A 26,485-nucleotide genomic window follows, 5' to 3' on the forward strand; every position below is an offset into this window, starting at 1 on the left:
ATTATGTATACTATAGAGTATATATTACATATTCTAGAATATATATATTCTATATATATTATATAGAATATAGAATATATATTCTATATATAATGTATCGTATATAGAATATATAGAATATATAGAATATATATATATTCTGTATAATACATATATTATATAAAAACTGCTGAGAAAGCTGATGAGTACCCCTATAAATACCTGTGAGCCTCAACTATCAGTGAGGAGGGAAAACTTCCCCCACTGTACCCAGCGCTGTATTGCTGGGTTATTCATTAATAAATTGCTGATTTATTAATGAATAAATTGATTCCTGCTTGAATATTTGCCTAGCCAACCTTCTAGTTTATAACACGTCCCACGTTCCTGGAAGGTCAGGCCATGTGCATGCAGCAATCCGCATGGCCGGCCCGACCAGTTCAGACCAGTTCCGACCAGTTCCGACCAGTTCCTTATCAGCGCGTCCCAGCCCAAGCCCCCGCGGCTGCCGGGGCCGTTCCGGGCCGGGTCAAGGTGATAAAGGCAGAAATCCCCGGGGCAGGGCGGGGTGGCCGCGCCTGGAACCAGCCCCGCAGCCCCCGGAGCGCCTTTCCCGGCGGGAATGCCGGGGGATAGGGGGGAGGAGAGCCGGGAGGCGCCGGGCTGGCTCGGGAGGGGATGATCTGGGTGGGCAGCGACTTTGGGAGACCCTCCTGCAGGGCCACGAGGTGACGGACGGACAGACGGACCCGCCGGGAGGGGACAGCAGCGGCGCCGGCATGGCAGCAAAGGTGGGTGCCGTGGAGCCCCGTCCTGCCAGGGCTCTCCGAACTCCCCAAGCCTGCTTTGTTCCCTCCTCGGTTCTGCTCCAGCTCCCCGGGAATGGGGGGGGTCCCGCTCCCCGAAGTGTCCCGGGACAAGCCTGGGAGCAGCGCGGGCACCGAGCGGTTGGTGCTGGAGCTGGGGGGTTCGTGCCCCGAGGGACCCCGGGATCCCCTTTTCCATGGATATTCCATAACCCAGAATCTCCTTTTCCGTGGATATTCCATACCCCAGGATCCTCTTGTCCATGGATATTCCACACCCTGGGGGCGCAAGGACCCCTCTTCCATGGATATTCCACACCCCAGGATCCCCTTGTCCATGGATATTCCACACCCTGGGGGTGCAGGACCCCTCTTCCATGGATATTCCACACCCTGGGGGTGCAGGATCCCCACTCCATGGATATTCCATGCCCTGGGGGTGCAAGGATCCCCTTGTCCATGGATATTCCACACTCTTGGGGTGCAGGGACCCCTCTTCCATGGATATTCCACACCCTGGGGGTGCAAGACCCCTCTTCCATGGATATTCCACACCCTGGGGGTGCAGGATCCCCACTCCATGGATATTCCACACTCTTGGGGTGCAAGGATCCCCTTGTCCATGGATATTCCACACTCTTGGGGTGCAGGGACCCCTCTTCCATGGATATTCCACACCCTGGGGGTGCAGGATCCCCTTGTCCATGGATATTCCACACCCTGGGGGTGCAGGATCCCCTCTTCCATGGATATTCCATGCCCTGGGGGTGCAGGACCCCTCTTCCATGGATATTCCACACCCCAGGATCCCCTTGTCCATGGATATTCCACACCCTGGGGGTGCAGGACCCCTCTTCCATGGATATTCCATGCCCTGGGGGTGCAGGACCCCTCTTCCATGGATATTCCACACCCTGGGGGTGCAGTTTGCGGCTCTTTGCTCCCACCCCGAGATTCCCGGGGGAATTCAGATCCTCGGGGCGGGATCAGGGAAGCGGCGCTGCCCGGGCCGTGCTCGGGGGCGGAATCAGCGCCGGGAGCGGGGCGGGAAGAGGAAGGGAAACTCCTGGGGGAGGCACCGAGAGCTCGGGGAGGGCTCCTCAGGAGGGACCCGCTGGATATTGGTGTGGAACGAGACCGGGGTGCGGGCCGGGAGGATTGGGGTGTAGGGAAGGATTGAGATTCAGGGGTGCAAGATTAGGGTGCAGGGAAGGATTAGGATTCAGGATTGAGGTGTAGAGGTGAAGGATTGGGATTCAGGCACACAGGATTGGGGTGCAGGGAAGGATTGGGATTCAGGGACACAGGATTGGGGTGCAGAGGTGCAGGATCGGGGTTCAGGATTGGGGTGCAGAGGTGCAGGTTTGGGATTCAGGAGTGGGGTGCAGGATTGGGAGTCAGGATTGGGGTGCAGAGATAAAGGATTGGGATTCAGGATTAGGGTGCAGGGAAGGATTGGGATGCAGGGAAGGATTTGGATTCAGGATTGGGGTGCAGAGATAAAGGATTGGGATTCAGGATTAGGGCGCAGGGAAGGATTGGGATGCAGGGAAGGATTTGGATTCAGGATTGGGGTGCAGGGCTCTCCAACCCCTCCATGCTCCAGTGCTGCCACCCCTCAATTTAAGGACAAAAATGGGGTTTCATGCTGGCGGGGGGCTCACCCAAGCCCCCGCGTCCCGATACCCGGATCCCTTGGGGACATCACGGGGTGACGCGTGGGGTTGGCAGGGACACGTGGGCAGGGACAAACAGAGCCTGGGGCGGGCAGAGGGGGTGCCAGGGCACTGCCAGCCCCGTGTCACCCCCAGGGTCTCGGCGTCCATAGCGGTGTCCCCGGAGGTGTCGCGGGGCTGGCAGCAGCAGCAGCAGCACGGGTGGCACCTGGCTGGCTGGCAGTGTCCCCAAGGCGGCAGTGACGTCCCCGGGGGCCGTGCTGAGCCGGCCTCTCCCTGCCTTGCAGCGGATCCCGCAGCTCCCGGCGCCCTCGGCCAGGATGTTCCACCCGCCGGGCTGCAGGAGGAGCTTCCCCGGGGAGGTACGTGCGGCTGCCGGGGATCTCCTGGGGATCTCCTGGGCTGGGGCTCTCCTGGGTTGAGGCTCTCCTGGGCTGGGGTTCTCCTGGAGCTCTCCTGAAGCTCTCCTGGGTTTGGGCTCTCCTGGAGCTTTCCTGGAGCTCTCCTGGGTTTGGGCTTTCCTGGAGCTCTCCTGGAGCTCTCCTGAAGCTCTCCTGGGTTTGGGCTTTCCTGGAGCTCTCCTGGAGCTCTCCTGAAGCTCTCCTGGGTTTGGGCTCTCCTGGAGCTTTCCTGGAGCTCTCCTGGGTTTGGGCTCCCCTGGGTTGGAGCTCTCCTGAAGCTTTCCTGGAGTTCTCCTGGGCTGGGGCTCTCCTGGAGCTTTTCCTGGAGTTCTCCTGGAGCCCTCCTGGGAAAGCTCTCTTGGGGATCTCTTTGGGCTCTCCTGGAGCTCTCCTGGGGCTCCCCTGGGTTGGGATGGGAGCCCAGCATCGCCCCGGGGCCACCCTGGGTTCCCCCTGCCCCATCTCCACCCCTGGGGATGCTGAGGAGCCAGGAGGACACCAGGGTGGGGAGGAACCCTGGATGATGCGGGCTCTCCCAGGGCAGCCGGGTGGGCTCCTGGGGCTCCCCATCCCTGCCTGCTCCTGGGGCTCTCACGGCTCTGGTCTCTCCACAGCCTGCTCCGTGGTGGGATGGGCCGTGGCCGTGTCCCCCTGATGGCCCTGAGGACACCTGGGACGAGCCACCTTGGGATGGGGCACCTTGGGATGTGCCACCATGGGATGTGCCACCATGGGATGTGCCACCATGGGATGTGCCACCATGGGAGCAGCAGCCCAGGAGACGCCAGCGCAGGAGGGGCCCGGTAAGGGACAGGGCTGGGGGACGTGTCCCAAGGATGGTCACACTTTGTCAGGCAGACCCTCCCAAGTCACCAAACCCCGTCCCAAAACCATTCTGGACACGTCTGGATCCACTCGTGGTCCCCCAGGCACAGACAGGAGTTGGTGGATTTCTAAATTCCCGAAAGGAGTCTGGAAATGTCGGGATCCAGCAGAAATCTAAAGGATTTCACAGGTTCACCCCCAACCCCAGGATTAAGAATGGCAAAATAAATACGTAATATACCTATGTAAATGTATTTATATATATATGAATTTATATATATATGCCTAAATATAAAAATGCATTTATATAGAGGTATATATATAAAAAGGTACATATATATATATATATATATATATATATATACTTATATATAAAAATAAATAATTTATTTATTATTTATTTATAAAAATTTAATTTTATTATAAAATATATTTTTTATTGTAAAAATATTCTATAATATTTTATTATAAAAATTTTATTTTTTATTTATATATTTTTTATTTATTATCACTAATCTGCAGTGCAGTGGGGATGGTGTTATGAATGAGGTCCTGTATGTCTTAATTTATTAAACCACAAAATCAGAACTTAGCAGCAGTTTTAATTGAGCAGCAATTTTATATAAAATTGAGCAGCAATTTTATATAAAATTAATACAACCAAGTAAGCATGTACAGAGCAAATTTGGCAGTGATTTCAAGGCTGATTCCTTAATTATCTCAAGGTCTATTCTATTTTGGGATGTTACTTATCTCAAACTACATCCTGTATCCTATTTTCTCATCAACATCTGAAAACATCTGTTTTGTGGCACTAATTACATGTCTTTTTCCTCTGTTACTTTTTAACAAATATTTTCTAAAATATCAAGATATTTACAATTGCAATATATTTATATTACTTATTATGTCATATATAGTGTTATACTATATATGTTATATTATATATAATATATAATATATATTATATCATATCATATAATACAATACATTATATTATATATTATATAGTGTATATTATATATTATATATTATATATTATATATTATATATTATATATTATACATTACCGTACTATAGTATATAGTATATAATATATACTATATTATATATATATTTACAAATACAATATATTTACAATTGTTAGCCCAAATCACATTCATTTATCACAATGGTTACACCAGGGCACTGCTAATTAAATCAATAGCTTCAAAATTAATTAGCAATTGCAGTTTAGATTGTGTTGCTCACCCAGACCCACACAAATCTCTTTGGCTCACTCCAGGAGTGACCTTGAAGGGCTCCAGAAATGAGCCCACACTCACTCCAGGGAAATTCCCCTGTTCAAAAGTGGGGTTCAGCTTTTACAGCATGAAATGACAGATGTCGGGGGGTTTGGGGAGCATTTTTCCTTAAAAAAAAATCAAATTTTTGCCCTCTGGTTCCTCCCAAGAAACATCTGCCCCTGTTCCCTGCCAGCGCCGTTTGCTCTCGGGGTTTCACATCCTCGTGGGGTTTCACATCCTCGTGGGGTTGTGCATCCCCTCGGGGTTTCATTTTGGGATTTTGGGGTCACTGCTGCTCTCAGGGCTCTCCAGCACTGCTGGCAGCCTGATCCTCCCCCTCCGCTGCTGCTGATTTCCACAGCCAGGTGAAATCTGAGCTGGTTCACCCTAAATGCGTCCTGCTGCTGCTGCAGGGAGGGATTTACCCACAGCCCCCAAAGCAGCGAGCAGGAGAGGCACAACGGGGAGGGGGGAGCAGCAAGAAATCCCAAAAATCCCAGTGGGTTTGTGGGAAAAAAAAAAAAAAATCCCAAAAATCCCAGTGGGCCCGTGGGGAAAAAAAACTCCCCAAATTCCCATGCTGAGTGTCCTCACCACGGCCGTTCCCTTTGCAGCCCAGCCCCAGAGCCTTCCCTGGCCCTGGGGACGTGCCCTGGAACGAGGAGGAGCAGGACAGGAGGTGGGCACCCCCCGAGTGTCCCCTGCCACCGCCCTGGCCTGACAGAGCAGCCGTGCCAGGAGCTGAGGGTGACTTTGGAGAGTGCTGGTACCAGGTGAGGGCTGGTGGCACCTGGCCGTGGTGGCACCACAAGTGGTGACATGGGGCAGGGGACAGTCACTGCCCTGGTGACAAGGACAGTGTGTGGGCACCCTGCCCCGTTCCCTAAATCCAGTTTTTCCCTGCAGGATGCACCGCCTGACCCCTGGCCTGAGTACCCCGAGGAGGAGCAGCCCCAGCCCCAGCCCCAGCCCTGGCCCCCGTCCGGCCCTGCAGGGTGGGTGACAACGAGTGACACCAGCACGGCTGTCCCCGCCTGTTGGCATCGCACAGAGACCCCTCCCAAGCCAACCCCCCCCATGCTGGGGCTGGCTGGAGGCATTCCTGAAGAAATCCAAGGAAATTCCCGAAATTCCTGCAGGAATCCAGGGAATTTCCACCAGCACCGCCCGCCCTGGAGCCACCACCCGGCTGGGACACGACGGAGCCGCCCCCGGCAGCTGCTCCTGGTGCCCCGGGCGTGGTGTCCCCGACCCTCCCGAGGTCTGTGCTGCCCCCAGGCCGGCTCCTCGCTGCTCTCCGTCCTCTCCCGGGCCAGCCCGAGGAGCTTCTGCCGCTGTTTCCCACCCTGCAGGGCACAAGCCGCGCTCCAAGCCCTCCTGTCCCGCCCCGTCCAGGAGGAGCCAGCCCGGGGCCAGGAAGGAGCCGCAGCCCCCGGAGCCTCCCCAGCGCCCGGAGCCACCCCCAGGGGCTGCAGAGAGGCAGGAGCAGCCGCAGGTGAGGGGTTTTACCCGTCCCACCCCGTCCCGCAGCAGGGCTGTGCTCACCCCGAGCCCCACACGCTGTGCTGGTTCCCTGCAGGATGTGCCAGCGGGGACTGGGGGTGTTCTGGAGCCCCCCGGCCCGGCCAGGAGCCCTCTGGAGAGCCCAGCTGCTGATGGTGGTGCTGATCCTGGTGCTGCAGAGCTGCAGGTAGGACATTCCCCCATCCCAGGGGTGCTCCCAGCCCTGGAGCTGCCTGGCTCAGGGGCGTCCGTGGCTGCTGGGGCATCTCCCTCCTCTCTGCTCCAGCCCTTCCCCTCTCCACCTTGCTGTTTTTGCCAGGTGTGGAGTTTTTCCAGGCTTTTCTCAGTGTTTCCTGTGGGTTTTAAGTGTCCCGTCCATCCCATCCCATTTCATCCCATGGATCCCATCCCATGGATCCCATCCCATGGATCCCATCCCATGGATCCCATCCCATAGATCCCGTCCCATTTCATCTCATCCCACAGATCCCATCCCATTGATCCCATTCCATCCCATCCCATTGATCCCATCCCATCCCATCCCATCCCATCTCATCTCATCCCATGGATCCCATCTCATCCCATCCCACCCCATGGATCCCATCCCATCCCATCCCATTGATCCCATCCCATCCCATCCCATCCCATCCCATCCCATCCCATCCCATCCCATCTCATCTCATCACATCCCACCCCACGGATCCCATCCCATCCCATCCCATCCCATCCCATCCCATCCCATCCCATCCCATCCCATCCCATCCCATGGATCCCATCCCATTTCATCTCATCCCATCCCACAGATCCCATCCCATTGATCCCATCCCATCTCATCCCATCCCATCCCATTGATCCCATCCCACCCCATCCTATGGATCCCATCCCATCCCATTGATCCCATCCCATGGATCCCATCCCATCCTATGGATCCCATCCCACCCCACAGATCCCATCCCACCCCATCCCAGCCCATTTCCCGTCCCCAGGTGGAGCTGGGAGCTGGGCAGAGCCCCGTGGGCAGCCAGGATCAGGCTCCCTGTGCTCCAGGAGCAGATCCAGCCCCTCCTGAGGAGACCTCCAGGAATCCTGAGATCCAGGAGCACCTTGAGGTATGGGGCTGCTGGGGAGGGACACAGGACCAGCTCCAGGCTCCCCAAACCCTCCCCACCAGCGCACACAGCTTCCCCTGGGGATGGTTTCTATTTTTTTTCTATTATTTTTTCTCTTTATTTTTTCTATTTTTTCTGTTTTTTCTATATTTTGTATTATTTTTCCTGGTTTTCACTATTATTTTTTCTATTATTTTTTCTATTATTTTTCTATTATTTTTTCTATTATTTTTCTATTATTTTTCTATCCTTTTTTTCTATCTTTTTCTATCTTTTTTCTGTATTTTTCTGTATTTTTTTCTATATTTTTTCTATATTTTTTCTATATTTTTTTCTATATTTTTTCTATTATTTTTCTATTATTTTTCTATTTTTCCTATTTTCTATTCCCACCCTAAAGCAGAGCCTGCAGGGAGGCACAGCCCCCTTTCCCAAACCCTCTAATCCCCTCACTGTGGACTCCACAGTGCCCCTGCACAGTGTGGGGAGGGACTAATCCCACTCTGAAATTTAAGAGTTTAATTAGCGATAGGAAATAAGTATTTATTTATTATTGATATTATTTATTTATGTATTTATTAATAAATATTTATTCTTGAAGTATTTATTATTATTTATTTGCTTATTAAATAAGTATTTAATATTCTTTTTATATATTTATTTATTTATATAAATAAATAAATAAATAAGTATTTATTTATTAGTTAAGTAAAACAGAAGTGGCCGTGCTGGGTGCCTGGCTGCAGCCAGAGGCACACACACACACACATACAATTTTCAGTCCTTTGTGCTGCTGCAATTGCACAACTTCCCCAAATTTCTTGGCACATTCTCAGGGCCAAGTTTGCCACAGCTCCACCCTGGGTTGCTGCAGGGTCTGGGGGTCCATCCAGGGCCCTCCCCTGGTTTTCTCCTGATGCCACTTGACCCCTGGCATTCTCTCTTTGTGCTGTTTTGTTCTCTGCCTGTGCTATCTTGGTTCTGCGTTTTGTTATCTCCTGCGCCAGCCTTGCTTTGTGCGCATTTTCAGTTCCTCAGCCCGCAGAAGCCGTTACAAATTCGCCTTCTGTCTGAAAGCTGTTGCAATTCGCCGGCAATTCCCGTTTGTAACAACAACGATTTCCCAACTTTGGCTGTCTGTGCCGCGCAGGCGGAGCCGTGCGGTGTCCCCAAGGCTGGCGGCGGTCACGGGTCACCTCCCCGGAGCCCAGCAGCCCCTCCAGAGCCTGCCGGGAGGGAAATCCTGGAGTGCAGCTCTGGGGAGGCAGAGCTCAGCCCTCGCTCCTGTGCGGCTGGGGAAACCGAGGCACGAGCTGCCCAGGCTGGGGTGAGTTTGGGGCGTGGGGCAGCTCCGTGTCCCCACCCCAATGGGGGACAGCGCTGTCCCCGTGTCCCAGCACAGCCACTCTCTGTCCCTCAGCCTCTGCAGTGCCTTCATCCTCCTGAGAACCCTCAGCTTCCTCCGGGACCTGCAGCAGAGCCCGAAGCCCAGCCCAGCCAAGCTGCCCCGGGCGCCTGCACCCCACCAGAGACCCCCACAGCGCCCCAGAGCCCACCTGGGGCTGGTGCCCCCAATCAGGTACGGGCTCTGGGTGTCCCCAGTGTCCCCCCGGGCTTGGGGACGCTGCCAGAACCCAGGGGGGTCCCTGTGGCTGCAGGATGTGGGGTTTAGGGGTGCCTTTGTTTGGAGGCACAGCCCGTGTCGGCCCCGCGAGAGCAGCCAGGGCAGGAAGCCGAGGCTCAGGGGTGTGACCACACAGCGTCACAACAGCGTGTGGAGCTGCTGCCAGACCCTCAGGGCAGGGCCACGGGGTCAGCACCCCAAAAGCAGCAACAAACCACCCCTGTTTTAACCCACAAACCCACAAATATCATCCAAACCCCTGCAGAGCACGGCCACGGGGTCAGCACCCCAAAAGCAGCAACAAACCACCCCTATTTTAACCCACAAACCCACAAATATCAAAATATCATCCAAACCCCTGCAGAGCATGGCCACGGGGTCAGCACCCCAAAACCAGCAACAATCAACCCCTATTTTAACCCACAAACCCACAAATATCAAAATACCATCCAAACCCCTGCAGAGCACGGCCACGGGGTCAGCACCCCAAAACCAGCACCAAACGACCCCTATTTTAGCCCACAAATATCATCCAAACCCCTGCAAGCCCCCCGCAAAACGCCAAATTCACACCCTCACCCCCCGGCATGGCTCCCAAAGCTCCTCAGGTGAGATCCCCCCGATCCTGGAGCTGCTCCCAGACCCACAGGGCAGGGCCACAGGGTCAGCACCCCAAAACCAGCACCAAACCACCCCTCTTTTAACCCACAAATATCATCCAAACCCCTTAAACCCGCAGCACAAATCCAGTGACAGCAGAGTGTGAGCAGGCCTGGAATGGAGCTCTGAGGAAGCCAAGGAGAACCCTCCAGGGCAGATTAATTACTGCTAATGAGGGAGAGAAGCTGGGGCAAAGAGGGGGAGTGGGGTGGCACCCAAGGGAGGGGTGACAGAGCAGTGACAAACTGTTGGGAGTACTAATACGAGTGATTAGTAAATTTTGAACTTTGTTGGTAGGTATGTATCTTTGTATTAGTGTTAATGAATTTTATGCATATTGTAAAGGCGAGCTCACTATTGGCTAGTTATTTATTAGGTAACCACGCTTACTTTTGTGTTTTTGTGGATATTTTATTGAAATTTTTTTTTTCGTGTTCTTGCTAAAGATGTTCTTTCCTGTCTTACTGTTGCACTAAGGGCACAATGTGTCCAGTAACACGAAAAACATTGTGCCCTTAGTGCAGCAGTCAGATGGGAACAACGCTGGGTGTGAATTTGGTGTTTTGGGGGGCTTGCAGGGGTTTGGATGATATTTGTGGGTCTGTGGGTTAAAATAGGGGTGGTTTGGTGCTGCTTTTGGGGTGCTGACCCCGTGGCCCTGCTCTGCAGGGGTTTGGATGATATTTGTGGGTCTGTGGGTTAAAATAGGGGTTGTTTGGTGCTGGTTTTGGGGTGCTGACCCCGTGGCCATGCTCTGCAGGGGTTTGGATGATGTTTGTGGATTAAAATAGGGGTTGTTTGTTGCTGGTTTTGGGGTGCTGACCCCGTGGCCATGCTCTGCAGGGGTTTGCAGGGGTTTGGATGATGTTTGGGGGTTTGTGGGCTAAAATCAGGGGTGGTTTGGTGCTGGTTTTGGGGTGTGACTCTTACACTTGTCTCTTTATGTGACGTTTCTCAGCTAGCTAGCTGTCTGCAAAGCTCTCTACAGCAAACCAGTGGCTCCTTCCATGGGGTGACCAGTCCTGGGCTGGTGACTGACCAGTGTGGCTCAGTCCCTTTCCCCTCTGAGCTTCCCGTGGGGTTTTGGAATCACTGCTGATCTCAGGGCTCTCCAGCGCTGCTGGCAGCCTGATCCCCCCCCCTCCACTGCTGATTTCCACAGTCAGGTGAAACCTGAGCTAATTCCATCCTGCTGCACAAAGGGGGGCTCACCCTCGGCCTTTTCCCCGTGCCAGGCTGTGTGTGGCCAGCAGCAGCCCTGCTCAGAGCCCCCCACGCCATTCCCAGCTGGAATCGACTCCCGCTCTGCTGCTGTGCTCAGGAGGAAGGCAAAGATCGAGCTGGTGAGTCCTGGGGGGCACCTGAGGGGCTGGGGGCAGCTCCAGGACGGGGAATGTCACCTGAGGAGCTTTGGGGACAGTGCTGGTTGGTGAATTTGGTGTTTGGGGGAGCGTGCTGTGGGTTTGCAGGGGTTGGTGCTGGTTTTGGGGTGCTGACCCTGTGGCCCTGCCCTGTGGGTCTGGGAGCAGCTCCAGGATGGGGGGGATCTCACCTGAGGAGCTTTGGGAGCCATGCCGGGGGGTGAGGGTGTGAATTTGGCGTTTTGGGGGGGGCTTGCAGGGGTTTGGATGATATTTGGGGGTGTTTGGGCTAAAATAGGGGGTGTTTTGGTGCTGGTTTTGGGGTGCTGACCCCGTGGCTGTGCCCTGCAGGGGTTGGGATGGTATTTGTGGGTTTGTGGGCTAAAAGCAGGGGTTGTTTGGTGATGGTTCTGGGGTGCTGGTGCTGATGGTGTGCCCTGCCCTGCAGGGGTTTGCAGGGGTTTGGATGATATTTGTGGGTGTTTGGGCTAAAATAGGGGTGGTTTGGTGCTGCTTTTGGGGTGCTGACCCCGTGGCCGTGCCCTGCAGGGGTTTGGATGGTATTTGTGGGTGTTTGGGCTAAAATAGGGGTGTTTTGGTGCTGGTTCTGGGGTGCTGATGCTGTGCCCTGCCCTGCGGGGGTTGGGATGGTATTTGTGGGTGTTTGGGCTAAAATAGGGGGTGTTTTGGTGCTGGTTCTGGGGCGCTGAGCCCGCGGCCCTGCAGTCGTACCAGCAGTTCAGCCTGAGCATCGCCGTGGTGGCCACGATGCTGCTGCACGAGGAGCCCTCGATGGAGGCGGCGCTGGGGGTGGCGCTCAGGGCCAACCTGCGCCAGGGCCGCCTGCACCACCTGCAGCAGCTGGAGCAGTTCATCGACAGCCTCGACTCCGTGGGCTCCAGCAGCCTCTGAGGGCTGCCACCCCTCCTGCCCTGCGACAGGGCTGTGACAGCGCCGTGACAGCGCCCTGGGGTGCTCGGGAGCCTGCAGGGTGAGGTGGGAGGTGTTGGCAGCGAGCAGGATGTGTTTGGTGTTTTGGCCCTGCCCAAAGCCCTGAGGGCAGCCAAAGCGTCGCTGGTTTGACTGGAGGGAGGGCAGCAGTGCCTGCCCTCCTTTCCTGATGGCCAGGAGTGCGGCCCCGAACCCCAGCGAGTGTTTTTGGGTTTAAATCTGCAAATAAACCGTGTCCTTTTTGCAGCCCTTGTTGTGTTCCTGCAAGGGAGGGGTCCCACGGTGAACCCCGGCTGTGGCAGAGGGCACAGATCACCCCTGGGGACCTCCCAGCCCTGGTGACAGTGCCGGTGTCACGGTGGGGTGGGAAGGAACAGGGCAGAGCCCGAGTTCAGATTTCAGCCAGAATTTATTGGAGTTTGTCACCTGAGACCAGAGCTGTGCCCTGGTCCCCTCCCCATGGGGACACAGTGCCACCAGGAAGGGAGAGAGGTGCCAGTGGGGCCCTGGTGACATTGCCAGTGTCACAATGGGCTGGGAAGGAACAGGGCAGACCCTGCTTTCAGATTTCAGCCGGATTTTATTGCAGATTTGTCACCAGCAGCAGCAGAGCTGCACCCCTGGTTCCCTCCCTGTGGTGGCAGTAGGCCACAGTGCCACCAGGGATGGAGAGCAGGGATGGAGATGGGGCCCTGGTGACAGTGTCAGTGTCACAATGGGCTGGGAAGGAACAGGGCAGACCCTGAGTTCAGATTTCAGCCAGATTTTATTGGAGCTTCGTCTCTGGTCCCCTCCCCATGGGGACCTGATGCCACCAGGGATGGAGAGGGGTGGCAGTGGGGCACAGAGCAATCCAGGGCAGGACACCCCGCGTTCCCCAGCACTGGGGGGACGCCGGCAGCTGTCCCTGTCCCCACCTGCCGCCTCGTGGGAGGTGCTGGGGCCGGGCCTGCCCCGCTCCCTTCCTGCTTTACCTGTTCCTAATTGCGGGAGAGCCGGGCAGGAATGGCAGGATCTGCTCTGCTCTGCTCTGCTCCACCGGGGGGCAGCGACCCCAGCAGCTTCTCCCACCAGCCTTGGGCACCTCCAGGATGCGATTGGAACGCGCTGATGCCCTGGCAGGAGCTGGCAGTGCCACTCGGGACCCCCAGCCCGCTGTCAGCACACGCTGCAGTGCTTGGCCGTCCTGCCCCTGCCCCTCTGCGTGGGCTCCCTGCCCAGGGAGGTCATGCCGGGCTTGGGGATGGGCTTCCCGAAAAAGAAACCCTCCTCCTCCGAGTCTGAGTCCGAAGATGAGGAGCAGGTGGGGCACCAGGAGTCCTCCTCCTCCTCCTCCTCCTCTGTGCCGTGCCCTGCCCGGGCGCCGTGTCGGGGACGGGAGGTGCCCGCCTGCAGCTCTGCAGCTCTTCGGGCTTCAGGGGACCCCAAAAGGGCTCTGGGCTCCTTGGGGGGCTCCGGGTTCAGCTGGGGGGCTGAGGGGTGGCCGGCTGGGGGTCCCAGCGCCCCTGGGTGCTCCTTGGCAGCGTCGCCGCTCCGCTCCCGTGGGGCTGCGCCGAGATCCCCGGGGCTCCTGAAGGCGGGGTGCACGGGGGGCTGCTCCGAGAACGCCTCTGCCAGAGGGGGAAGGAGAGGCTGAGCCTGTCCTCCCACAGCCCTCCCACAGCAAGGGGCGTCTCGGGACACGGCGGGCTGGCACCCACCCACCCACCCAGCCTGGGGAGTTCATCACCAATTCCCACGGGGTGACACTCCCAGGACAGTCCCCGGAGCCTGGATTTGCTCCTGCTCCCCCTCCCACCCCAGGGCAGCAGGACCCCACCAGCCCCAAAGTAAATCCAGAGCCTGGATTTGCTCCTGTTGCCCTCCCACCCTGTGGCAATGGGGTCCTACCAGCCCCCAAGTCCCCAAAATCCCTGGATTTGCTCCCACCCCATGTCGGAGCCTCCTACCATCCCCAAAGTGCCCAAAATCTCCTGGATTTGCTCCTACCATCCCCAAAATCCCTGAATTTGCTCCCACCCCATAGCAGAGGCTCCTACCATCCCCCAAATCCCTGGATTTGCTCCCATCCCGTGTTGGAGGCTCCTACCATCCCCAAAGTCCCCAAAATCCTTGGATTTGCTCCCACCCCATGCTGGAGGCTCCTACCATCCCCAAATTCCCCAAAGTCCCTGGATTTGCTCCCACCCCATGGCAAAGGCTCCTACCATCCCCAAAATCCCTGGATTTGCTCCCACCCCATGTCAGAGGCTCCTACTATCCCCAAATTCCCAAAAATCCCTGGATTTGCTCCTACCATCCCCAAAATCCCCTGGATTTGCTCCTACCATCCCCAAAATCCCTGGATTTGCTCCCACCCCATGTCGGAGGCTCCTACCACACCCAAAATCCCTAGATTTGCTCCCATCCCATGCTGGAGGCTCCTACCATCCCCAAAATCCCTGGATTTGCTCCTACCATCCCCAAAGTCCCCAAAATCCCTGGATTTGCTCCCATCCCATGGCAGTAGGATTCCACCATCCCCAAATTCCCCAAAGCCCTCTGGATTTGCTCCCACCCCATGCTGGAAGCTCCTACCATCCCCTTGCCCCCTGTCCCTGCCGCTCCGGGCCGCGGGCGCGCACTGGGGGGACGGAGCGGAGGCGATGGCGGAGTCCGAGGAGTCGGAGGCGGCGGAGGAGCCGTCCTGGCCGCGGCCGCAGGAGCCGGAGCAGAAGAGGCGGCCGCGGTGGCAGCTGAGGGGCTGTCCCCGCAGCGGGGCCCGGCACAGGCTGCAGCACAAGCAGGAGGAGCGGGCGTGCCAGTGCAGCCCTTGGTGGGTGACCTGCTCGGTGTCCGCACCTGTGGGGCAAAACGCGGGTGAGGGGAAGGGTCTTCAAAATAAAATAAAATAAAAATAAAATAAAAATAAAATAAAATGAAATAAAATAAAATAAAATAAAATAAAATAAAATAAAATAAAATAAAATAAAATAAAATAAATTAAATGAAATGAAATAAAATAAAAATAAAAATAAAATAAAATAAAATAAAATAAAATAAAATAAATAAAATAAAATAAAATAAATAAAATAAAATAAAATAAAATAAAATAAAATGAAATAAAATAAAAATAAAAATAAAATGAAATAAAATAAAATAAAAATGAAATAAAATAAAAATAAAAGAAATAAAATAAAATGAAATAAAAAACAAAAAAAAAAAACCAACCCAACAACTACAAAACAAAGCAAAGGAAAAACCCCCAAAAAACCAACCAACCAACCAACCAACCAAACAAAAATGAAAAAAAAAAAAAAAACCCCAAACAAAACAAACCACAAACCCCCCCCCCAAAAAAAAAAAAAACAAAAAAAACGCCAAAACAAAATAAACATCCCAAAAAACCCAAAAAACCCCCCACAAAAACCCTAAAAAAACCCACAGAAAATCCAACCCAAAACAAAATACCAAAAACAACTGCACCCCCAAAAAACCCCCCACAAAAAAAAACAAACCGAAAAACCCCCAAAATAAACCCCCCAAAACCCAGAACAAAACAAAATAAACAAAAAAACCCAAACCAACCCCCACAAAAAATAAAAACCAAAAAAGCAACAACAACAAAAAAACCAAAGAAACAAAACAAAACAAAAATAAACAACAAAAAAACTCCCACCAAAAACCCCTAAATAAACCCAAAAAAACCTAAAAAAAAAAAAGACAAAAAACCAAAACAAAATACCAAAAACAACTGTGCCCACAAATAACCCCCAAAAAAACAAAACAAAAAACCCACAAAAAATCCCAAAATAAACACCCCAAAACCCCAAAAGAAAACAAAATAAACAAAAAAAACCCCAAAACACCCCCCACAAAAAAACCCAAAAAGCAACAACAAAAACCAAAGAAACAAACCACAAAAAAAACCCCGCCAAAATCCCCTAAATAAACCCCAAAAAACCCCAAAACAAAACAAAAAAACCCGCAAAAACAACCGCCCCAAAAGAAAACCCATAAAAACCCGAAACCCCCCCAAAAATAAAAAATATAAATAAATAAAATAAATTTAAAAAAAACCAAAACCAAACAAACAAACAAAAAAAAAAAACAAACAGAAAAACCCCAACCAACCAAAAAAAAAAAACCAAACCACAATAAAAACCCCAAAAAACCCCCAAACCAAACCAAAAAACCAAAAACGACCGTCCCCCAAAAAACCCAAAAAACCCAAAAAAACCCAAAATCCATGCTCCAAAGGCTGGGGGAGCCCCAGATTTTGGCGGCCGTACCGATGGGGTCCCCGCACGCCTGGCACGGCTCGGCGAAGAGGCTCTCGAAGCAGGGCCGGCAGCAGGGCCGCCCGCTGCGCATCACGTAGCGCTGCCCGCGCAGGGGCTCCTCGCACTCCAGGCAGCAGAAATGCTCCAGGTGCCAGCGCCGGCCCTCGGCCTCGATGCACTCCTCCATGAAGATCAGCTGGAACGGGAACGTGGTGAACAGGTAGGACTCGCGGTGACAAAATTGGAACGGTAATCGATATTGATACGGTAATTGGTAAAAGAGTTGGTGTAATGCCAAGAAAGAAAGGGTGAGGTTCCATCCCCCCCCCCCCTTTCCTGCAGATGTTCAAGGCCCTCAGCCTCGATGCACTCCTCCATGAAGATCAGCTGGAACGGGAACGTGGTGAACAGGTAGGACTCGCGGTGACAAAATTGAAACGGTAATCGATATTGATACGGTAATTGGTAAAAGAGTTAGAAGGTGTAATGCCAAGAAAGAATGAGAGAGGTTCCATCCCCCCCCTCCTTTCCTGCAGATGTTCAAGGCCCTCAGCCTCAATGCACTCCTCCATGAAGATCAGCTGGAATGGGAACGTGGTCAACAAGTAGGATCCGCGCTGGCAAAATTGGAACGGTAATCGATATTGATACGGTAATTAATAAATGAGTTAGTAGGTGTAATGCCAAAAGAGAAAAGGTGAGGTTCCATCCCCCCCCCCCTCCTTTCCTGCAGATGTTCAAGGCCCTCAGCCTCGATGCACTCCTCCATGAAGATCAGCTGGAATGGGAACGTGGGGAACAGGTGTGATTCACGCTGAGAAAATCGGAACGGTAATCGATATTGATACGGTAATTGATAAAAGAGTTAGAAGGTGTAATGCCAAGAAAGAAAGGGAGAAATTCCATCCCCCCCCTCCTTTCCTGCAGATGTTCAAGGCCCTCGGCCTCGATGCACTCCTCCGTGAAGATCAGCTGGAATGGGAATGTGGGAAATAGGTGTGATTTGCGCTGGCAAAACTGGAATGGTAATCAATATTGATACGGTAATTGGTAAAAGAGTTAGAAGGTGCAATGCCAAGAAAGAATGGGAGAGGTTCCATCCCCCCCTCCTTTCCTGCAGATGTTCAAGGCCCTCGGCCTCGATGCGCTCCTCCATGAAGATCAGCTGGAACGGGAACGTGGGGAACAGGTGTGATTCACGCTGAGAAAATCGGAACGGTAATCGATATTGATACGGTAATTGATAAAAGAGTTAGAAGGTGTAATGCCAAGAAAGAAAGAAAGGGAGAGGTTCCATCCCCCCCCCTCCTTTCCTGCAGATGTTCAAGGACAGGAAAAAGCAAGAGATAACAGTTGCTAAAAATGAACAGAAAGAAGGGAAAATCTGGTTGGGTCCCAGGAAAACGTTAATTATATGAGATTTATTGCTTTGGTGCTTAAATATAATATTATGTTAGTTTTGGCTTGCATTATACTGGCTTGGTGCGCATGTGTAACCCAAGGGTGAGTTGAAGGACATCGAGGAAGAGGAGAGGCCTTCATCAAAAACGACCCCCAAAGAGTTATGCGACCACCGAACCGAGTGGTGGAGCATGCACGGCAAAGGTGGTGATGAGGGCAGAGGTAGAAGTGTGACAAACCGAAAATGGGAGGGGATGGCATTGACACGTGGCATATAGGGGGGAATCTTCACTTGGCAAGCTCGTACGTGAGATGGAAAGGGTCCAGAGCCCGGCACCCCGTACCCCGCGGTTATCTTTTGCTCATGCGCTATTATTGGAACCAAATTATCCCTTATTTTTAATATTGACAATTGTTTTCCTGTTGTTCAGTAACTAACGGACCTTAAAGCTTGCTTTCACTTCAGTCTCGCTTATGGTTCCCATATTCTCAAAATCTTTTGCCAGGCAATCCTATTGACAAGGCTTTCCCGTTTCATCCTCCCCAACAGGCGCCCACCTGGTCGCAGGAGGCGCAGCGGGGTCGGAAGAGCTCAGCGTGGTGCCGGCCGCAGTAGATCCTCCCATCCTGCTGGAAGTAGATGAGATCCACCAGCTGCTGGTGGCAGAAGTGGCAGGAGAAGCAGGACGGGTGCCAGAACTGGTCGCCCAGGCGAGACGCCGAAACCCCCGGGTCGCCTTTGTTCAGCCTCCGGCCGCACTGCAAGGCAGAAGGACACGAGGTGTGGGGCAGGGCTGGCTTTTGGGGACGGCTCCCTGCCAGGGGGTGGCAGCTGGAGGGACGGCTCACCTTCCTGCAGGGACGGCCGTGGCAGGGCCCTGGCACGGGGCACGCCAGGCCCTGTCCCAGAGCCTCCTGTCGGCGGCGGGCGCTGAAGGCGCGGAGCTGGCGCCGCTCCTCCTCGGCGAGGCCGGGGCAGTAGCGCTCCTGTGGGGCACGGGGGTCAGGGCACGGGCTCTGCTGGGGCACCCCCGTCCTACCGCCTCTCCTATCCAGCAACCTCCCAGCACGGTTACAAACACAGCCAAAACCTCCTTCTTAATCAGCCTGATCCCAATAGCAATCTATATCCACTCCGGAGCAGAAAGCCTCACCTCCTTCTGGGAATGAAAGTCCATTATAAACTTCAAAATCCCCATCAGCCTGAAAATAGACTTCTACTCCCTTACCTTCTTCCTCACTGCACTATTTGTACCATGATCTATCCTACATGTGGCCTCAGACCCCTACATTACAAAATTTTTCACCTATCTACTATTCTTCCTAATCGCCATACTCATCCTCATCATCACCAACAACCTATTTGTCCTATTCACTGGCTGAGAAGGAGTCGGAATCACATCCTTCCTTAGGAGTTCAGCTTTTATCTTTTCCAGACATTTATAATCCTGTAATTCTTTAGTGTATAACTCTAAACTTTAGTGGTAAACTCTAAACTTTAGGGGTAAACTCTAAACTCCACACACAGTGTCGGCTGCTGCTTTCCCATTTTTACACAATTCCTCTCCAGGCCTGGGAATCAATCACCTCACCGCCTCAGGCTCTGAGAGATGGGAACAAAAGGGAGCAAACTTGGAGTCAATGACTTCACTACCTGAAGCTGTAATTGGAAAATTAACCCCCAATATACAAAAGTGTGAAAAACCTGTGACCCGTGATCCATTTTTAGGTGAGCTTCATCTGCCCTAAATGCACCTGAAGGCCCTTCAATAAATAAAATTGCTTTTTATTCCCTTAATTTGGCCTGGCCTCTGTTTTTGGGTAATCTCAAGACCAGATGAGGCCAGGGAGATAAACTCTAAACTTTAGTGGTAGACTCTAAACTCCACAAACAGTGTGAGCTGCTGCTTTCCCATTTTTACACAATTCCTCTCCAGGCCTGGGAATCAACAACACCTCACTGGTCAGAGATTGGAACAAAAGGGAGTTGGGGGAGCAAACTTGGGGTCAATTATTTCATTACTTGAAGCTGTAATTGGAAAATTAACCCCCAATATGCAAATGAACCAAACTTATAGAAGTGTGAAAACCCCATGACCCCGTGGTCCATTTTTGGGTGGGCTTCAGCTGCATTTAGGGCAGCTGAATAATGAATAAAACTGCTTTTTGCTCCCTTAATTCGGCCCGGCCTCTGTTTTTGGGTAATGTCAGCCCCAGGTGGGCCCGGGGAGGGGAGCAGCAGCCAGAGGAGGGGGTCTCACATCGCAGTCCTGGGGGGGCAGCTGCTGCAGGAGCGCTCTGGCGCGGAGCCGCGTCCGGTCACGGTCAGAGCCCGGCTGGGGCGAGCACGGCGGCACCTTGGGGGAAACACCGAGTTCAGAGAGGGATTAAAATGTGTTTAAGGGGCTGAAATGTGTGTGTCTAGCCCCGGAAACGGGGTGGGGAGCACCCACCTCGGGGGGCTCCAGGTACTCCTCCAGGGCACAGCCGGAGTCGCTGTCGGACGAGGCCGGGGGGAGGCCCCCGGTGGTGCCGCAGGGAGAGGGCTCGTCCTGCTGGGGCCATGCAGGGCTCGGCAGGGACATCAGCTGGGGACACAGAGAGACACAGGTGTCAGAGACAGGGCAGGGATCCATCCCTGGACACAGGTCCTGCGTCCCTGTGTCAGCTCTTCATCCCTCAGAGGGACCCTGGGCCATGCAGGGCTCGGCAGGGACATCAGCTGGGGACAGAAAGGGAGTCAGAGATGTCGGACACAGGGCAGGGATCCATCCCTGGACACAGATCCTGTGTCCCTGTGCCAGCTCCTCGTCTCTCGGAGGGACCCCTGGGCCATGCAGGGCTCGGCAGGGACATCAGCTGGGGACACAGAGAGAGCCACAGGTGTCAGACACAGGGCAGGGAGCAGGGATCCATCCCTGGACACAGATCCTGTGTCCCTGTGGCAGCAGGACAAGCAGCTCCTCATCCCTTACAGAGACTTGGGGCACGTCCAGCTGGGACGATGCTCCAAGGCACCACGACCTTGAGACCTTCAGCTGAACCACTGCAGGAATCCAAGGGATTTTTGGGGGGCTCCTTTCTCTTTGGGGGTTACAGCAAACCCACACTGAGGATAGAGGCAGGCACTTGCTGAGCACGAAGGGATGGGATGGGATGGGATGGGATGGGATGGGATGGGATGGGATGGGGATGGGATGGGATGGGGATGGGATGGGATGGGGATGGGATGGGGATGAGGATGAAGCCAGACAGGGGAGACCCCAAACGCCCAAGCTCAAGCTGGAACAGGTTTTGGAAAACAACAACACCCACAGCAGGAGCTTTCCCCCAGCCGCCACGGCTAATCCCGGGTCTAGTGGCCCATCCCTGAGTGGGAGCAGACCGAGGTTGAGCCCAGCTCAGTGGAAAATAATTCCCTCCCCTCGGGCTGCCATTGTTCTGCCCAGGGCTGTCCCAGCCCACAGCACAGCCTGGCTCGGGGTCAGGCAGTGAAACCCATCCGGAGCCCTCCCCTCCTCCCCACGCAGGCTCTCTCCAGCACGGCGCTTCCTTCCTGCCCCGGCTTCCCAAAACAAAGGCCAGATGCTGATGTGGTGGCTCCTGGGGCTCCCTGGATGCCAGCCCAGAGCCTGACGCCCTCAGCCCACATTTCCTGCCGTGCCATGGGGAGCCAGGGTGGGATGGAGGGAAAATCACGGGGCCGTGACCAAACACAGCCAGGGGCTCACCCCTGCAACGCCCACCATGGATGGATCAACCCCTCTGGAAAATGTTCCACGCACAAAACAGTCTCAGGGATGAGGGGTGAGAACCCCCAGACCATGAAATCTTGGTCTTTCTCCACCTCTGCCACCACCAGGATCCATTCCCTGCTCCACACTGGGATGGTGCTGGTGTGTCCCCCCTGCCAGGGACACCCCAGTGTCCCCAGTGCTCCCACAAACAGCGCCTGGGGCTGCTGGGCTGTGGCAGGGGCAGCTCTGGGGCCGGCAGCAGGTGGGATCAGCTCAGGTTTCCCTGCCCTGCTGCCGGGTCAATGATTAACACACCGGCTAATCAGCGAGATTAAACAAAAGGGCTGCTGGCTTCTTCCTGCCATTTGGGGTCTGGAAGCCTGGGGGGACGCAGGGCTGGTTGTAGGGTGCTGTTCAAAGCTGTGCTTTGGGATAGGGATGAAATAATCTGGGTGTTTGCTGCCCAAAAAGAGCCCCGGCCTTGCTGGCTTGGTGAGGGACCAGGGCTGGGCCAGGGAGACCCTGGGGTGCTGAATGAGGACCCTCGTGTCCAGCCCAGCTCTGCTGCTGCCCGGTTTGGGAAAATGTCCCCATTTCTCCCTCCCGTGGGATGTGGGGGCATTCCCGGCTCTGCTGGGCTCATTAAGCCTCCAAGCTGCATTTGTGTAATCTCTTGGAACTTTGCTGTTAATTGGACCCCTGCGATGCCCGGGGGACTCGGGAGGGGTGGCAGCGCCAGCCTGGCCCCATTCCCGAGGGGTGGCAGTGCCAGCCTGGCCCCATCCCCGAGAGCCACAGGGACCCCGTGGCAGGGCCACCAGCACGGTGGGGCGACACCGGCGTGGGGAGGGCGGCTTGGGCAGGGCGGGGATGCGCCGGAGAGCGCGGCCCAGCCCGGTTTGATGTGATTACCCCGGCTGGCAGCCGTCTGGGCTGTAAACAAGTCCCTGTAATTAGCCCCAGACGGTGACAGAGGTACGCGCCTCCCATGCTAAAGAGCCAGGCAGCCCCAACAGGTCCGGCTCCTCCGCTGCCCAGCCCTGTCCCCTCTTCCTTCCTGCCCTCCCTTCGCTGCCTGCGGGCCCTGCCCTGCCCTGCCCTGCCCAGGGATGCGGGGATGCTCCCAGCCTGCGGGAGGTGGCACCGCGGTGGCACTTTGGGGTGGCCTGTCCCTGCCAGCGAGTCCCCGAGAAGGGACGTGCGACAGACCCGTCGGGCAGGCCGGGTGGCACCTGGCTGTCATTCGCCCTGGCTGCAAACCCTCCCTGCTGCCCGTGGGAGCCGCTCCGGATGCGTTTGCCCGAGCTCCTCTCTCGCTCTCCCCAAAGCATCGGAAGCCGTCGCGGCTCCCTGGGCAAAAGAGGCTGAAATTCCTGGGAATGTTAATCGGCTTTGGCTCGGCGGGAGCGGCCCCCGTCTCCAGCTGGCTGTGGGAGCCCGTGCGGGCTCTGCCGCCAAGGTCACACATTAACTTGGAGCTCGGCCGCGCCAGCCTGCTCGGAATTCAGCACGGGCTCCGCGCTCCCAGCCCGCACAGGGAGCCGCATCCCATCCCTGCAGAGTCCCCAGGGAGACACAGCAACTCCAAAAAGCCCCTCAAAGCAGCGCTGGCAGCTCCCAGGGGCACGGATCCACGCTGGCCTCACCCACGGGATAAGCTGTTTGTGCTTGAGCTGCCGTCAACACAGCTGCAGGAGCAGGAACAGAGATGCAGAGAAATAAAGGTGCAGAGAAATAAAGGTGCAGAGAAATAAAGGTGCAGAGCAACAAAGGTGCAGAGCAACAAAGGTGCAGAGCAACAAAGGTGCAGAGCAACAAAGATTCATAACAACAAGGATGCAGAGCAAAAAGATGTAGAGAAATAAAAATGCATAACAACAAAGATGCAGAGCCAAAAGATGCAGAGAAATAAAGATGCATAACAACGAAGATGCAGAGCAATAAAGATGCATCTTTTGGGGTGAGATAAGCTGAGGTCTGGCAGGGAGAGCAGGAGCAGCCAGTCCTGCCCGACCTGGAGCCGGTCCCACCGAGGAGCCCACGGTGCCTTTTTGGAGCTGGGGTGGCACCAGCTGGAGCAGCCCTTGGTGCCACTGCTGGGCGCAGCAGAGTCGTGGCCCTCGCTTTAAAAACGCCTTTGCAGCCCCTCAAATGACGAGGGAGGGTCTCAGCATCTGCTCTGCCGCACAGCACCGTGTCACCAGAGGGGACCGTGGCCTGTTGGCTCACCAGGGATGTGCCAGCGCTGCCAAAGGCTTTTCCTGTGTTTTCCCGCAGGCACGGCAGGAGCAGTAATCCATTAACCCATTAACCCACCCTGGCTCACCCATTCGTGCACCCGCAGGTACGGACCGAGACCCCCGCCCCTCCTCTCCCTGTGACCACCAGAACGGAGCCCCCCGCCCCTCCCTGGCCCACCACACTTCACCCCCGCAGGTCCAAGGGTTCCAGCTCCATCCCCAATCCCGACTGATCCCATTCCCGGCCGATCCCAGCAGGGATGGTGGCACCAGCGCTGCCCGCGCACCTGGCAGAGCCCGGCACGACGGGACGCGCGTCACCTCCTGCTCTCAGGGGACAATTCCCGAAAACAAAGACAGCGATGTTATCTCCTCCCAGAAAATCTCGGAACAGCCCAAATCCCCCCGCTCTGCCCCATCCCCTTCCCCTCGCAGGACCCTCCCGCTGCCCCCCGCTCTCAATCCCCCTCTCCCCCAGCTCCATCTGCCCTGGGAGCGGGCAGGGCCGAGTCCGGCTGTCCCTTCCATCCCCACGAACCTGCCCTGTCCCGGGATTCCGTGATTCCCTCCCAGCCCCACGAACCTGCCCTGCCCCGGGATTCCTTTCCATCCCCACGAACCTGCCCTGTCCCGGGATTCCGTGATTCCCTCCCAGCCCCACGAACCTGCCCTGTCCCGGGATTCCCTCCCAGCCCCACGAACCTGCCCTGTCCCGGGATTCCCTCCCAGCCCCACGTACCTGCCCTGTCCCGGGATTCTCTCCCATTCCCACGTACCTGCCCTGTCCCGGGATTCTCTCCCAGCCCCACGTACCTGCCCTGTCCCGGCGCTCCGGGCCCCGCTCGCCGCCGCTCCGGGCTCGGCCGCCCGCTCCAGCCCCGCCGTCCCGCCCTGCTCCGGAGCACGCCAGGGAATGGAGCCTGGGCTGCGAAAACTCCGCAAAGCGAAAGGAAAACATCCAAGCTCAGCCAGGGAAACACTTTTTTTTCTGGTTTTTTTTTTTTTTTTTTTTTTTTCCCCTTTCTTTCCTCTCTCTCTATTTTTTCCCCCCCTGCCTGCCCAGGCGCTGCCTCCGCGGCTGCCGGGGTCCTAATTAGAGGCTTTTTAGCCTAAACCTCGGGAGGCAGCCAATGGCTGGAATTCCAGGGCAGGCAGGGAGGGGAAAAGGGGGGGGGGGGACATTAACCCTACAGGGGAAGGAGCTGCCGATGACATCTGGCTCGCTCCTACCTCTCATTTTCCGAGCGCCCGCGCCCTTCCCTCCATCTGCGGCTCGGTTCACCCCGGGTTGCCGTTTGATGGCTTTTTATGATCCCGCGCGGTGATTTATTTCCCTGCCGAGATCACAAAGAGTTGAAGCTTCATGAAAGAGGGGGAAGTGTCATTACACCCCAATTGAGAGGTGGAGAAACCTTGGCTGGGCTCTCACAAAGGAGTTAGCCAGCGGCAAGTCAGGATGCCCCAGTTTCCACAAGCCCTGCACACCTGACGACGCTCCTCCAGACTGCAGCAATTCCACCCAGGCAGGAGCCAGGGGAAAAACTGATCAGAGCACAGCGTCCTGCTGGTGTTCCCGTGCATTTCTCACCGCGCTGTAAGATTTTCCTGCCCGCTGATGTGGTTTTGGGGGTTAGAATCGACACAGCGTCCCCCAAAACTCCCCCAGACCCGCAGGGACCAACCAGGCTGGATCTCTGCCACCTGCGTGGTCCTGGGAGCTGGGGCTGGTTTGGGAGCCCTGAGGGGTGCAGATGGCTGGTGTTGGTGCTGGGATCAGGGCTGGGAGCGCAGCCAGAGCTCGCAGGGGTGGTGGTTTGGCACGGGAGGTGCCAGGCTCCGTGACAGTGCCCGTGGCACTGCTGGGCGAGGCCGTGCAGGGCGGCGCTGGGCACAGCTCGTGGTGCTGCTTTGTGGAAGTGGTTGCCCCATCCCAAGGTCAGCTTGGATGGGGTTTGTGATGCCTTCTTAGGATTTTAGCTTTTATCTTTTCCATACATTTATAATCCTGTAATTCTTAAGTGCGTAACTCTAAACTCCACGCACAGTGTCGGCTGCTGCTTTCCCATTTTGACACAACAATTCCTCTCCAGGCCTGGGAGTCAACAACACCTCACTGCCTCAGGCCCTGAGAGATGGGAACAAAACTGATTTATTTAGGGGGAGCAAACTTGGGGTCAATGACTTCATTACCTGAAGCTGTAATTGGAAAATTAACGCCCAATATGCAAATGAACCAAACTTATAAAAGTGTGAAAACCCAGTGACCTGTGGTCCATTTTTGGGTGGGCTCCATCAGCCCTAAATGCACCTGAAGGCCCTTCAATAAATAAATAAATAAATAAATAAATAAATAAATCTGCTTTTTATTTTCTTAATTTTATTTGATCTCTGATTTTAGGCAGCCTGGATGAGGAGCAGCCTGGGACAGTGGAAATTGCCCCCTTTAAAAACGGATTTTTAAAGTCCCTTCCAACCCAAACCATTTGAGGATCCTCTGCACAATCCCATGAGCAGGAGGAGGAGGAGGAGGAGGAGGAAGCACCTCCATGCTGCTCTCCCCCCCTGTGCAGGGGTCCCTGTGAGGTCCCCAATGTCCCCACGCTGTTATTCTGCTCCCTGCACCTTTATCTCGGCCCCGGTGCCGTTGGACTTTGTCCCCGCGGG

The 26,485-nt window shown here is 54.9% G+C and overlaps 2 protein-coding genes across 2 annotated transcripts; one reads left to right on the top strand and one right to left on the bottom strand.

Moving 5' to 3' along the window:
* Positions 1 to 401: 401 nt before the first annotated feature.
* LOC131567576 (basic proline-rich protein-like) lies at positions 402 to 12,378 on the top strand. The gene is made up of 13 exons (XM_058819234.1): positions 402 to 770; positions 2,749 to 2,823; positions 3,477 to 3,665; positions 5,588 to 5,746; positions 5,880 to 5,968; positions 6,113 to 6,234; positions 6,326 to 6,468; positions 6,553 to 6,663; positions 7,463 to 7,585; positions 8,736 to 8,912; positions 9,006 to 9,164; positions 11,105 to 11,212; positions 11,957 to 12,378. The coding sequence occupies exons 1-13, from the start codon at positions 402 to 404 to the stop codon at positions 12,140 to 12,142; spliced, it is 2,010 nt and encodes a 669-aa protein (XP_058675217.1). The 3' UTR covers positions 12,143 to 12,378.
* Positions 12,379 to 12,928: 550 nt separating this feature from the next.
* On the bottom strand, positions 12,929 to 24,799 carry PRICKLE4 (prickle planar cell polarity protein 4). The gene is made up of 8 exons (XM_058819570.1): positions 24,635 to 24,799; positions 20,298 to 20,432; positions 20,106 to 20,201; positions 18,694 to 18,831; positions 18,403 to 18,603; positions 16,453 to 16,639; positions 14,759 to 15,022; positions 12,929 to 13,791 (listed from the first exon to the last, which is right to left on the bottom strand). Exons 2-8 carry the CDS (start codon positions 20,427 to 20,429, stop codon positions 13,340 to 13,342), a joined length of 1,470 nt encoding a protein of 489 aa, XP_058675553.1. The 5' UTR covers positions 20,430 to 20,432; positions 24,635 to 24,799; the 3' UTR covers positions 12,929 to 13,339.
* Positions 24,800 to 26,485: the final 1,686 nt, after the last annotated feature.

This window comes from Ammospiza caudacuta, chromosome 24 (genome assembly GCF_027887145.1).
Source record: "Ammospiza caudacuta isolate bAmmCau1 chromosome 24, bAmmCau1.pri, whole genome shotgun sequence".
Classification (NCBI taxonomy): domain Eukaryota; kingdom Metazoa; phylum Chordata; class Aves; order Passeriformes; family Passerellidae; genus Ammospiza; species Ammospiza caudacuta.